Raw genomic sequence first — 14505 nt, 5'->3', positions numbered from 1 at the left:
TCGTTCTCTTGCAGATCTTTTGGTCCGCTGGAGTAATGTTGCAGGGGATTTGTTGTGGGTCAGTTGTTGGTGTGTTAGGTCGTGGTGGAGGTGGTGTAGGGGACGTGGAGGGGGAGTTTGTGTACACGAGAGGTGGGAGAGTTTAGAGATAATCCCGTCACAAGAGAAGATGTAACGGTATTATACAAAAACTGCTACACATACAGGGAGGGCGGGCCGTGATGTGCGTGTGTGTGTGTGTGTGTGTGTCGTGTCGTGTGCGTGTGTGTGTTGGTTTGCGTCGGGCAGGGTGTGGCGGGTGGCTGAGAGATCAACAGAGCACCAGTTAGTCTGGTTGGCGGCTCTGTCTGCGGCGGAGCTTCACGTTCTCTTGCTACTGTTGCCTGCCTGCTGCCTCCCCTCCCCCCCCCCACCTCACGCCGCCCCCACCCACCACCCTCACCACGCCTGCACCACTACCAATTCCCTGCCCTCACGCCCGCAATCGCTCTTCTACGCCCGTATGGCCTACTACTCCTCCTGTGGACCCTAAGGAGTTCACTTCACTCACAATCCGGACAAGAATCTAGCAACGAGAACTGGTGACTGGCTAACAGTGACCACCTACTCCTCTGTTTTCATGGTGACTCTAATAAGTGACCCACAAATGTTATAATGGAAAAGATGATCCATTTGACTGCTGGAAAGAACAAAATTATCGCAAAAATTATATAAACTTTTGCGAATGATTGTACTGAAGTCTTGGAGCGTGTTAGGTGGATATTGACAGAAAGTTTACGTACACTCCTGGTGAAGTTTAAGTTGTGATCACTACTTCTAACTCTGAAACAACGAAAGAAATTAAAATAATGTGACTCGTCCTTATGAATCAAAATTTATAGGGGACGAGAATGTGATTTTAGAGTTACTGAGGGTCGATAATCCTCCAGTCAATCATTACAACGTGAACTCCTACACGACGGTCCTGTAGTGGTGAAGGATTGTACTCAGGAAGTCCAACACATCGGTTATCTGTGCCACGAGTGAATAAAAAACATCCGGATAACCAAATAAGATAATTATACCTCATCAGTGCCTTCTCACACCTCCTGGCACTCCCGAGCAACAGTGCCAGTGGTATAACATGCAATACTGAGAGGACTGTGGTGTTGTATAGTGCAATATAAGCAACTCTACATTGATGTCTCGGGGATAAACTTGGTAAAGAATACAGTCTGAGTGTGGCACTGTGGACGGTAGTGCCAGCGGGAGTATCCATGTATGTGGCACTCGGTCTAAGCCACAACGCACAAGTGGAGTCATCCACCAATGCCGCCGAGAACACAAGCACATCGAGGAGCTCCACCCAGTCCACTTGAGGTAAAAGAACACGATTTCATCTTCCACCCTCCATTATTTATCTAGAGATATTATTATTTATTTTCCTGTGTGGTTCTGTAGAAAGTGTTCTTCTCTCTTGTTATTCTCGCTGTATCTCTTTCGTCTTACTCTCCACTCTTGTCTACAACCCCTTCTTCCTCATCCTTCCCTCCCTTAGTGACCTCTCTTCTCTCTCATCATCCACTTTCCACTATTCCTCATTCTTCGTTCTCTAGTTCATTATTTTCACTTCATCATTTCCTCTTTATCAATGATTCATGTTATCTCTCTCATCCTGTTCAGTATATTCCTACTCTAACAAAGTTCTCTGCGAAACGATAACATAACCACAAGAAGCATCATCAAAAACGAGTTTAATATATATGCATTTGTGTTAAAACTGTGTATTTGACCCGTCCAGTGTCCAGATACCAATTACTTTCGTTATCTACTCTGGTGATGTTCTTTCTTCTCTTATGTGTTGTCTAGATACCACATAAACACGACGTATCTAACACCAGCTCTCTTATCTACTAACAAGAGACCAAGAATTTTAACCATCGACTCACTGTAAGTTAAGTCCTGCTGGTATTCGCTCACTAAAAAACACTACTCATTTTACTCATTCGCTCACAAGCAACAGCAGTGTTTACTTATTCCTTCACTAGATACCAGTCCTTTCACTCACCAGAAACCACTGACTTGACTTTAACATTCTCCCTCTAATGCTCGAGTCATCTCACCACTCATCTACCAATAAGGTGAAGCTTAACTCACTCTGAGCCCTACGAAGACCAGCATCTTAAGTGCGTCTTGAGCTGAACTCGCCAGGGGGTCGCTCCGGCACGCGTCCGAGCTCCCACTTACATCAATAACCTTCAGTGATGTGTTTATTCGGACGCCCTTTCACCGCGGTTCTTGGTTTCTCTTCCTTCGTTTAGTTATTCATGTTTCCTGTGGGGTTTTATTTGATGTGTTTAAAGTGTCTAGTTTAAGAAGCTTTCATTGCCATAGAAAACCAGTTTGTCAGGTGTCGTGAATGTGGTTCTCAGAATAGTGGTTCCCGGGAAGTGTTTACCGAGTACATCCGTCTCCAACTCTGGCAATTCCGACTCCTTCGTTTAAACAACATAATCGTCTTCATCTGGAAACATCCGGGATTCCCCTCCAGGCCACGCCTGTCTTATCTTCCTTACCCTGTGATTATCAAGCCTCCCCGTATACCTCTCTTTCTCCACCCTCTCATCACCTTAACATGCTCCTCCTCCTCCTCCTCTCCTCTTCTTCCTCCTTCTCTTACTCCACTCATCCTCCTACTACACCATTTCCTGTACATTAATCTCGCTTTTCTCTGACTCCTCTTCCTTATATGATTCATCCTGTGTCTTCTCACCGACTCGCTTTCGTTTTGTTTTCCCGTCACCGCCTCGTAGTGGTAGACTCATCCCAGTTTCCTCTTGTGCGTCTCCTGCTCTTCCATCTTCTTGCTTCCGTCAACTCTAGCGTTCCTTCTCCGTTTTCTTTTTTTCTTCCTTATCTCCATCTCCCTCTCTTCTAGCTCCTCCTACGGGGCTACAGGGTGCTTCAGAAGGCCACATAGTATTGTTGCATTATCCGTGGCGCCAGCGTGATGACGGCCTCACAGCCCGTCATCCGTGGCCGCCCCAGTGACACACCTGCTGCGTCTCGACTCCTCCGACCTTCACACACTGTCTCTCCGCCACCCCCCCCCCCCCCCCCCCCAACACACTCTCTTCGTTTCCTCCGTAAGACTATCTCGAATGAACGCACTTAAATTTTATAAAATACACTCACAGTTAAACACTTTTAGAGAGTTGTGCTAATACTAAACGAACTCATGAAGTTAAGTACAGCCCATGGAGACTTCAACGCCATTTAGATAACAATCATTCTAACCCTGGCATATAACATCGTTTTTCTGAGGAGAGATGACTGTCTAGAGCTTGTTTTTAAGGCTTGTTTGAGGGCCACTGGTGACTAGCTGATGATTCCTTACTATACTCTTTATCTACTTTCTATTAAGAGATGATTCTAAAACTGAAAGTAAACATGATAGAAACTCTCAAGATAAAAAAACAAAATAAAATCAAGTTCATAGCATAAGGAGTCAAGACACACGAACATAACCAAGGGATGATACGAGAAGTGACTTATGACTTTTGTGAAGGAGTTATAATGCCATTGGAGCAGCGTGGCGTAAATCGAGGCTAATCAAACACAATCGTAGATCCATATCACGTAAATGGAGAGCAATAAGACGCGAACGGAGATTGATTGGACGGAAATAGAGACATATAATGGAGATAGGTAAGACGCACATGGAGATAGATAACACGCACATGGAGATAGGTAAGACGCACATGGAGATAGATAACACGCACATGGAGATAGGTAAGACGCACATGGAGATAGATAACAAGCACATGGAGATAGATAACACGCACATGAAGACAAATAACACGCACATGGAGACAAATAAGACGCATATGGAGACAGATAAAACGCACATGGAGACAGTTAATACAGTTAAGACGAACGTGGACACAGTTAAGACGCACATGGACACAGTTAAGACGCACATGGACACAGATAAGACGCACACGGAAACTGAAAGTGACGGGACGTAGACCAACACCAAGCCTATGGAAGTTGATGTAACACAAAGAGGAAATACTAAAAACAAATGAAGATCACTAACACCGATGGAACACAAACAAAGACAAATAAATAAATAAATATAGAGAAACAAAGATAAATATAAGAATAAGAAAACACGTTATAAGAGATATTCCAAAGGATTTAAATACTTGAAGGAACTGATCATTTCACTCGGACTAGGAAGCGTCCCGGGGCGTCATGTGATATGGTATATCCTGCACTGCCTCACCAGGGGTCACCACCACACTCCCTCCTGCCGTGGCGGATCATACAATACAGATATGAGACATCAATTCAATGTTATTTTACGATTTTTTTTTTTTAAGATTTCATAATTAGGTTTTTATGTTAATTGGTGTTAAAAAAAGTATTGTTGTTGGATTAATTTAGAATATTAATTTGTTATATTGTTATTTTGTTTAAACTAAAGGCTCCATAGAGAGAGGGGGGAGAGGGATGGTAGGGTGTGGTGGACAGGCAGGGTGTGGGTAGGGAGGGGAGGTGATGGTGGGGGAAGTGAGGAATCTTGCAACAGCACCTCCTCACCCACCACGTCTCAATCTCCACCCTCCCCCACCCCTCCCCCACCACCTTCTCAATTCTGCTATCTTTCCCCCGTCTTTGTGGGGGAGGGGAGGGTGGGAGGAGCCGCATCCCAACGAGGTCAGGGTTGTAGGTCCGATTCCACGGGGGTGTGGGGTCTGGGGGCGTGGGGAAGAAGGGGTAGAGAAACTGGTAAACCTTCACTTGTTTTTTTTTTGTCTCCATACCACCTCCCCTGCTGCTCTCTGACCATACTCTCTCTCCCCCATCGTGGCCTCCTCACCCCACATTTCTCTCCCCACACTCTTCTCCCACCCACTTGTCTCCCATATCTGTTCATGCTATCTACCTACACCTTTAATATCTTTCTTTCAATTCTTCTTTCTCTCTCTTATTTCCCCTTTCTCCATCACCCCCCTTCCTTAACCCTCCTATTCCCTCAACTCTCCCCTTCTTCTTCCCTCTCATCTTTTCTCCTCTACTCTCCTCCATCTCTATTCTTTATCTCCTTCTCACCACCTTATCATCTCTCTACTCTTTCCCAATCTCTATCCCTCTATGTCGATACGCCTATTCCTCCCTATCCCTCTCCCTTTGTTATTGCTTTTCCATACTTCTCGTCCACTTGTCCCTACGCATCCTATTTTCGATTCTCTTCCTATCCCCTCCCCTTCGCCCTAGTCCGCAAGGGGTAGTATGGATAGAGGAGATGAGGAGGAGAGGGAGAATGAGGGAGGAGGAAGAGAAGAAGGGGGAGGGAGGAAGAGAAGAAGAGGGTGGAGGAGGAAGAGAAGAAGAGGGTGGAGGAGGAAGAGAAGAAGAGGGTGGAGGAGGAAGAGAAGAAGAGGGTGGAGGAGGAGGAGGAGGCGGTGGTGGTTATCAGCATCCACTTCTTGGCCCCTGGGCGTCAAGACCTGGCCACAGCACCTGACGACTCACCCCGATGCCCTGGTCACACTTGGTCACACCTCCGCCTTCAGCATACACCGGCAGGAGACTCACGCTCAAACGCCAGTGCAAGCATAAAACAGTCCAAAGGGATGTGACTGGCGATGTTGAGGGCTCGTGCTGGCGGTATCTCTTTTTTTTTTTTTTGATAATGTGAGAATTAGATTTGACGTTTAGGTTGGAATTTGGTTAGGGTTTGGTTAGATTTTGGTTGTGAATTGTCTGTGTACGGTGGGGCTTTATTGGAGTGTGGTCAGATTTTGGTTGGAGGTTTGGTTGGAATGTGGTCAAGTTTTGGTTGGGTTTGGTTAGGTTTTGGTTGGGATGTGGTCAGGTTAGGAAAGACTTAACACTAATTACAAAAGAAGCAAGAAAAAGTTATTGGATAAAATTGGTTTGTTTCTTTCATTCAATTTTCTTTCTTCTTTTCTTTCATCTTTCATTTTCCTTCTTCATTCATTTTCTTCTCACATTTTCCTTCTAATTTGTACATATTTATAACTATGTATTTATTTTACATACATGCATACATACATACATACATACATACATACATACATACATACATACATACATACATACATACATACATACATACATACTGTACATACATACATACATACATACATACACACATACATACATACATACATACACACATACACACATACACACACACATACAGATTCATATGTCACATACACATACATAGATACATACATACATTACATATATACATACATACATACATACATACATACATACACACATACATACATACATACATGCATACATACATACATACATACATATTGGTCTTGATGGTGGTGATAAAACCACCACCATCACCATCACCACCACCATCACCACCATCACAACCATCACCACCATCACCACCATCACCACCATCACCACCACATCACTCACCACCACTGCCCCTCACTAGAAAGCAACACCCCTCCATCACTAGTCGCCCCCACCTCTTTCACAACATAGTACTTTTACTCACACTTCTTTCACTACTTCATCTAGATGATACATTTTCCTTAACATTTTCTTTTCTTTCATTTATTCATTCATCTTCAATGGAGGGATTTATTTTTTTCTTTTATAAGTCTCAGGTTATCATTTCTTTCATATTACTTATCACTTCTTTCACTAGTTCATTCATTATCTTTATTTATTGAAGATTTGTTTATTTTAGTATGTCCATCACTGGTTCTTCTTCTTTCATCGCTGCATTCACTCAGATGGTTATTTCCCTTTTCTTTCATTCTCTCAATAGTCCTTCTTTCATTGCTTAGTTTATATGAGCTTTAATCCCATTTATTCCTAATTCTAATAGATCACCATTCTAATAGGTCACCATTCTAATAGGTCACCATTCTAATAGGTCACCATTCTAATAGGTCAGGTCATCATTCTAATAGTTCGCCATTCTAATAGGTCACCATTCTAATAGTTCACCATTCTAATAGGTCACCATTCTAATAGACTCCCTAATCCAAATGGTCAAGTTTGGTAGGTAAATAATAACGGGGTCTATTAGGACTGGGGCCCAATGGACGCCCAACCTCAGATACCTAGCCTTAGTCTGACGTCATAATAACCTCACTTGATTGACCACTTAATTGTAAACATCTTTCTATCATTCATTAACTGTTTATATACAATTGTAATTTTTCCCACTTATAAAACAGGTAAATAACATGTTTAATTACATTCAATAAGTCACTACACGTATAAGTATCAAAACAACACGAAAATATCAAGTTTGTTTATCGTCAGGTAGCTTAAGATATGCGGCTACCGTCAGGAGTGTCTGCGCAGTGGATGCTACTTTCAAAATGGCGGGCAGTGAAGGAATCAAAACCTGATCTGACCTACCTCATGATATTTTCGTAAATAGTAACTACGACGTGTTTTATGTACCTTGATAATGGAGGTTTTGATAGTAGTCTCCGTTATATACTTTGTTTGGCTGTAGGTTTAAGAAAGAATACAAGAAATGAGTGTTTATGATGGAAAATTGAACCAAACTTTGAAGCAAGAATTAACACGACCACGCACGTAGCTAATGCAGAATATAATCCCTTATGTAACTGGTAGTAAAAATATAAGTTCTTGAAACCCAATAAGGAATTCAATCGTTTACATAGCCTAATAATACCCCACTACTTCCAACAGAATTAAAAGGCTATGATTATTTAACAACTTGTAAGAAATCGAATCCTTTACGTAGAAGAATCCAGTCCCTCGTCTACCTATCAAACAATACAAAACCCTTTACCATGTCTATCCAAGAACCAAATCCTTCAACCATTAATAACAAGAGAATCCAATCCTACGTATATAACTATATTAGAATCAACACCTCATATAGTAACTCCAAGAGCATTCTCACCCTATTTAAAAGATGTTTTTTTGTTTTCTTTTAATATTGCCTTAACTCCAGTATGTTTGGGCTCTATTGTTCGTTCCGATTACTTAAATATGTTGTGTAACGTTGCACAACCGACCTGCATTGTTTTGAACTATATATTGAGACACCCACGTTGATTGTTGTGATAGGCCGAGTTGGTTGAGAAGATTGAGGACGTCTTGGTTAGAATGTTCACGCGTTCGGGTTTACCTTAATAATACTCCTGGGGGAAAAAATAAAGTATACAATGAAGTTGGTTTACTGGTTTGAGATTTTTCTATTTGATGGTCTTAATCATGACTACAACAACAACAACAATTTCAACAACAACAATTTCAACAACAACAACTTTTGGGGTAGAAATAGATTCTTGTTGCTAAATTCTATCGTCTAAATGAACTTTAAATCTCTAGTCTACATCACCAAAACTCTTAAAATGTCTTCGTGAGTTTCCATTCAGTTAATATATCTAAGACTGTTTGAGAAATGTATTGTCATCAAAATTTGTCTTACTAAACTAACGCTTGAAATAAGGAATTAGTTAAAATAAATGTTTTCAATCGTATATAAAATAGATTTGAATAGTTTATCTTAATTAAATAAAATACGTCAAAACATCAATCCAGCATTCGTATACATACACTGTCTATGTATACGCTGAAACAATATGAATATGTATGACCACTTTACTGAATATCTGTCTGTGTGTCTGTCTGTCTATGTATATATATGTATCAATCATTTAAAAATCTTTGTGGCTTAACACTCTAAGGGATGAACACTTCCTAGTTCACCTGGATGGCGGCAATATTTACCTGGGCCCCGTGTCGTTGGGGGTATTAATAGGTTAGGTTAGGTTAGGTTAGGCTAGGTTAGGTTCGGTTAGGTTAAGTTTTAGGTATGACTCTACCACCATGATGACTTTACCACCATGATGACCTTGCACCAGGGCATCTCTCCTTATCTGGGGTATCAAGGTTGACGGGAGATGAAAGTCTGGCTGAATGAGACGCCCACAAGACAGGTGTGAGGATCAGGTAATCATCAAGATGTGTTTGGAAGCGACCAGCCAATTATCTACGTGATTGTGGGGGTGATTAGCCAGTCCTCTACCTGAGTGTGGGGGTGATTAGCCAGTCCTCTACCTGAGTGTGGGGGTGATTAGCCAGTCCTCTACCTGAGTGTGGGGGTGATTAGCCAGTCCTTTAGATAAGTGTGGCGAAGATTAAGACTTCTTGATATGCTTAGGCGAATTTAAGAGATGATTAGGCAGTTCTTGAGATGATGTAGCAGTGATCGTAAAGAAATATGGAAAGTCACCGGACAGTTATGGAGGATTCTGTGGTAGTGAACGAAACGTAACGTAACCTAACCTAACCAAACCTAACCTAACCTATGGAGGATACTAAGGCACGTAACCCATAGGACTTCTTGGTGGGATTCATTACAAGAGGTTAACGGCAAAGGAGAAGAACTCATAGGGATAAAGAAAATTAAAAAGATAAAAAAGAGGGTAGTTCTCCTCTTCCTCCTCCTCCTCCTCCTGAACCTTATCTCCGTGTTTATCTCCGTGTTTATGTTACGGAGACCTACACCACGGATAAATATACCTCTGCCATGGAGACTCATATAAGGGACTGATTAAAGGTCAAGGCGAACCGTGAGAGGAACAGATACACGATTAAGGAAGATTTATGAAAAGAAGAAAAAATATTGAGGTCAGAGAAAAGTATACCAGGAATTGATCAGAGACAAACTAATGCTTCTTAATTTTACTTTACTCGGTCGTAGATGTTCATAGATGTTTATACACGACGTTATCATCTACATCTATACATCATTATCTGTTACCAGCAAGTAGATTGACAACAGTTGCGTCTCCTCCAAGTAGTCCTTCATCCTGTTGCTCAAGACGAAACGCATTCCCCCCCATGACAATAAGGACCTGAATATATTTCCTGTTGCTTTGTGTGGAGATGAGAGAGATGTGCATCTTGTAACACCAGAGCATTTAGATGATCTGTTCTACGTAAATCTATGCCTTTAATGAAACTGATACAAACAGGTACATGACACCTCTACATGATTGATTTGACCGAGACTTTACGATATATTGAGACAGTGGGATTTACTCTAAGCTGTAAAGTTCATATACTGTATATATAATAAACCACAGGAACCTTATACTGAGAGAAACTTAGGGTGATATTGGCTTGAATATTTGGTTTAGCGACGTTTCAGCGACAAACAGTAGTTCCCCGTGTGTGTGGGGGGGGGGGGGCTAACTTACAGGTGTGATTAGTGAAAAGTGGGTTGTCGCGTGGAGAGGTAGACAGGTAACAGGGGATATAGACTGGTGGCGGCAGCCTCAGGACGTAGAATAAACACAGTGGTTGGAGCTGAGGACAGCTTGCTGCATCTCCTCGTGAGTGACGGTTGTGGAGGAAAACCAGTCAGACCAACTTAAACAAACATGATCCACAAGACAGCTTCCTTATTATCATGTTAATATACACGTGTAACTTAAGACAGCTAACTCGAACACTTCCTCAACCTGGACAATAGCCGCTCCTGTATAAAAGTCTCTTTATCTATTAAACAGTTTTAGAAGTTCAAAAATGTGTTATCTTTTGTGTTTAAAATGGTTTGTTAGATAAGGAATGATATTTAATATAATGTAAAATTACTGGTTAATGATAATGCCTTTAAGTTGGACTTTTTTTTTAATGTTGATGTTTGTGTTGTTGCAGGCAGCGCTGTGCCCGCCCCTGCCCGCCTGATGTTGGTGCCCCGGGCTGCCCCAGTGTGCGCCATGCCTGCTGCCTCACCCTCCCGCCCGGGCCCCCCCGGCCCACGCCCCTTCACGCCCTCACCCGGCTACGCCCACTACCAGATGGCGGCTATCCACCCGTCGCAGATGTCGATCGGTTACAGCAGCCGCCCTTCAGTGCCGACGCCTCGGTACCCCGGGGTGGCACCCAGGAACCACCTGGCTACTGCCCTCACCCAGCCGTCACCTCCTAGGCTGGCTAGGTCCCGTTCTCCCCACCCGTCCTTGATGCATTACGACGAGTCAGGGCCACCCCAGAGATCCTTCCCACCCGCCTTCAGGCCAATGGGTGTCCACGGGTCCTTGAGTTCACCTAAGCAGGCGGCGGTGTGCCCAGAGGCTCGCACCTCCTACCCAGTCCCTGACCTCCCCGACACCCACCAGATGCCTTGGCCCTCCGATGCCCCAATGCCCGCCTCAGACATGCCCTTTGACCTCTCTACCCATAACCGTGAGCCTCGCATGTCTCCAGCATCAAGGCCTCTCGACCTCTCTGAGTGTGATGAACCGCTTGACCTGAGAATCAAGAAGCGGCAGCCAGTGGAGGACGAAAACATGAATATCGTAGAGCGTCGCACTCCACCCTCCGTGCCTCGCAGAATTCCTTCCCCCAAGTACGTCTCTCCCATGCATGAGTTCAGGTCGCAACACACGCACGACCTGCCTTCGTCGTCAGTAGAAAGTGATCATCCCGTCAAGACCGGCACCATACAGCTGGTGCCAGTGACGAGTCCGGTCACCTCGCGCAACCCTCCGACAATAGTGTACCCTCAGCCACTCCACCAGAGGGTTCATCAACCTGTCCCTGTGTACTCCAGTGAGTGCCGACCTCTACCTCCTGCCTCGACCGTCCGAGCGCCCTACCCAGTGATAGGCATCCCTCACAACGCCTACCACCTGGGCCCCTCCGCAGGTTCCCCGCAATTGGTTCCGGGGTACAGAGGGCCCCCACCGGGACCACAGGGCCACCCGGCCCTCTATCAAGTTATCAATGATCGTATGCCAAAAGGCGTGTCTTCGCATTCTGAAGTTCACGGTGTATCGTCTGTACTGCCTGGCATGACGGTGAAGCCCAGAGAACGATACTCGTGCAAGTTCTGCGGCAAAGTGTTCCCGCGATCAGCAAACTTGACGAGACACCTGCGGACTCACACAGGTGAGCAGCCCTACAAGTGTAAGTTCTGTGAGCGGTCGTTCAGCATCTCGTCCAACCTGCAGCGTCACGTGCGGAATATTCACAACAAGGAGAAGCCTTACAAGTGTCGCTTGTGTGAGCGGGCCTTCGGCCAGCAGACCAACCTCGACCGACATATGAAGAAACACGAGTCAGACGGACCCACTATCCTGGACGGAAGCCCCAAGAGGTACACGTCACGGCCCAGGGACGAGGACGCCCCTCCACCTCCTGCAGGCAAAGACCCCGTCGACCTTAGTGAACCCATGGAGAATAGAGGAGGCGACTTACAAGTAGCCGACGACGATGACGATGAAGACGAGTACATCGACGTGGAAGAAGACGACGATGATGAAGAGGAAGAAGAATTAGGAGAGAAAGAGAGAGAAAAAATATCTTGCGAAGTGACCATTAAGTCCTCCTCCAGTATATCTCCCATGGAAGTAGACGCGGCTGAGAAGATGTCACAACCCATGGCCGTCATCTCGGCGTGAGGTCTCTCCCTGTCACACACAGTGATGTCACTTGTATACGGGCCAGGTGTCGGCAGCCGTTTGTCAGGGAGTTTAACACCTGTATGGGAATCAGCTGTCTTCCACTCCCATCTGTGAGCAGAGTGAGAGCCCCTCTAACACGCTCTGTTCTTCAGGGAGAAGTAAAAGGTGACTGTGAGAGCCTCCGTCAGAGGGTTCCTCAACAGTCTCTGAATACAGCCGTAACCTGTAATCATGGACGCTCTTAACTTCAGAAGAAATTGACGCCAAAAAGACGGAAGTGATAATAATTACTGATAAAACTTTTCCGTGGATGTTATAATATATTAACAATATTTATCTAAATAAAACAAGAGTGAGGAAATAAGGTCCATGGTTGTGATCTCTGGATGCTACTACCACAGAAAACGGAACAGATAAAGAGTGAAGGATAAACTGTGGGAAAAAATATATACCTCCAAGTCTTCAAGCGGTGATGCCTGGATCTGGGGTCAACGGACTATCGCATTGTCTTTCCTCTTTACATTGTCTCATGTACAAACTTAGACAGACTTCTGTGTATGGGTAAAAGAGTGCAACATGCCTATAGTCCTGCCATTGTTGAGAAAAAAAATGTTCCTTATGAAAATATTTTCTTAGTAGAAATTATATATAAAATACATCTTTTTTGCACATATGCTGAGAGACTTTATAATGAAATTTAGAATTATGTTATTATAAGTAGCCCACTGTAGTACAAGTAGCCTAAGTGCATCGCCGTAGTCACCAACAAACTTACGGCCGTATTATGCAAGTCTGTCAGTGTGGGTGTTTGTCCGTCGAGTGCGGTTGAGAGATGTCTCAGTCACTGCTGCAACACACCTTCAACCACACACCCAACTTGTTATATACGGCTTTTAGAACTCACGCTTCAATCGTCCCTTCCTCATCCCCCCAGAAAGACTCTTCGACTTCCTAGTAGAAGGAGTCAATTCCTCAATCTTTATTGGTCCATCAATCCTCAAGTTAATGAGTCTTTTTTTTTTCATTGTAGTTATTCCGGTTATCATTATACCTGTGTAAAATACGTATTTTTCTAGTAAAAGTTGGAAATCCCTGAAAAAACAGTCATTCGTGAAAACACAAAGTGCCTTTTTTTAAATCTGTCAGTTTAATGTGTGGATTATCTTGTCATTATGTAACTGAAGTATACGGCATCATCCTCTGCACAGTCAAGTTCTGGAACTAACTGGGTGGGTGACTGTAGGAGCCTGACTACCTTATTACTCATGCTAACTGAGTGACTGTGAAAGTGGGTCCCATATACCACACACTAAGCCTCGGTTCATTAAGAGTCAGTGTAGCTGGCACGGCACTCGACCGCCCTCACTTTCCCAACTACTGTATAAAGTTAGGAACACCTACACAACTAGAGGTGACCCAGGCGCAAACCAGCGACTCTTAAACTAGGAAAGGCCCGCTGGATGACTTTAAGAGAGTTACATTGTCATCCAGTTGCTTTGACTGGATGAGTGTAAGGACCTGGCTACCTAATCATCCAATACCCTATGGCTGAAGGACCAGTCTCTCGCAGTCTGTCAGTTTGGATGATCATTGTATCATATTATAATTACATTCTTCTTCACATTCTATCTCAAATACAGAACGATTTTTGTCCACCAAATAAGATAACGTGGTCAGGTCAGGTCAGGTCAGTTCAGGATATAATGACGATTGACCCCCAGCAGCAGAGGTCATCATGGGTGTTATACAGAGGTTAAAGGGGGAAATTTTCGACCTGTCCTTCCTGAGTCAGTGTCTCCTCGTGCCTCTGGTCAACACCTGTACCTGGAGATCTTGAACATAACATGTGCCTCTTTTAACCTCATTCAACAGGTGTGGTTAAATGAAACACCTTACAAAACTTATACTTTAAGTTGACCGGAACACTGTGTACAACACCTGCCCAAAAACTGATTTTCTGTCTCTAAATGTAGCGAAGGTTATCTGAGTGCAATTAATTACCTTTGTGTGTTATTTGTTAACGTAATATGCTGCAGTCTCTTAATTTGTTTCC

At 43.8% G+C, this 14505-nt stretch overlaps 1 protein-coding gene across 1 annotated transcript; it reads left to right on the top strand.

The window, feature by feature from the left end:
• Positions 1-385: 385 nt before the first annotated feature.
• Positions 386-13381, top strand: LOC121865059 (MDS1 and EVI1 complex locus protein EVI1-A-like). Its single transcript, XM_042364389.1, has 2 exons — positions 386-1359; positions 10702-13381. Exon 2 carries the CDS (start codon positions 10731-10733, stop codon positions 12447-12449), a length of 1719 nt encoding a protein of 572 aa, XP_042220323.1. The 5' UTR covers positions 386-1359; positions 10702-10730; the 3' UTR covers positions 12450-13381.
• Positions 13382-14505: the final 1124 nt, after the last annotated feature.

This window comes from Homarus americanus, unplaced genomic scaffold (genome assembly GCF_018991925.1).
Source record: "Homarus americanus isolate GMGI-L3 unplaced genomic scaffold, GMGI_Hamer_2.0 scaffold2539, whole genome shotgun sequence".
Classification (NCBI taxonomy): domain Eukaryota; kingdom Metazoa; phylum Arthropoda; class Malacostraca; order Decapoda; family Nephropidae; genus Homarus; species Homarus americanus.
Note: the sequence above shows the minus strand (reverse complement) of the source record. Positions and strands in the feature narration are given on the sequence as shown.

Excerpts from the sequence above, each read along its gene's own strand:
- LOC121865059 (XM_042364389.1), top strand. The coding sequence starts at position 10,731 with ATGTTGGTGCCCCGGGCTGCCCCAGTGTGCGCCATGCCTGCTGCCTCA.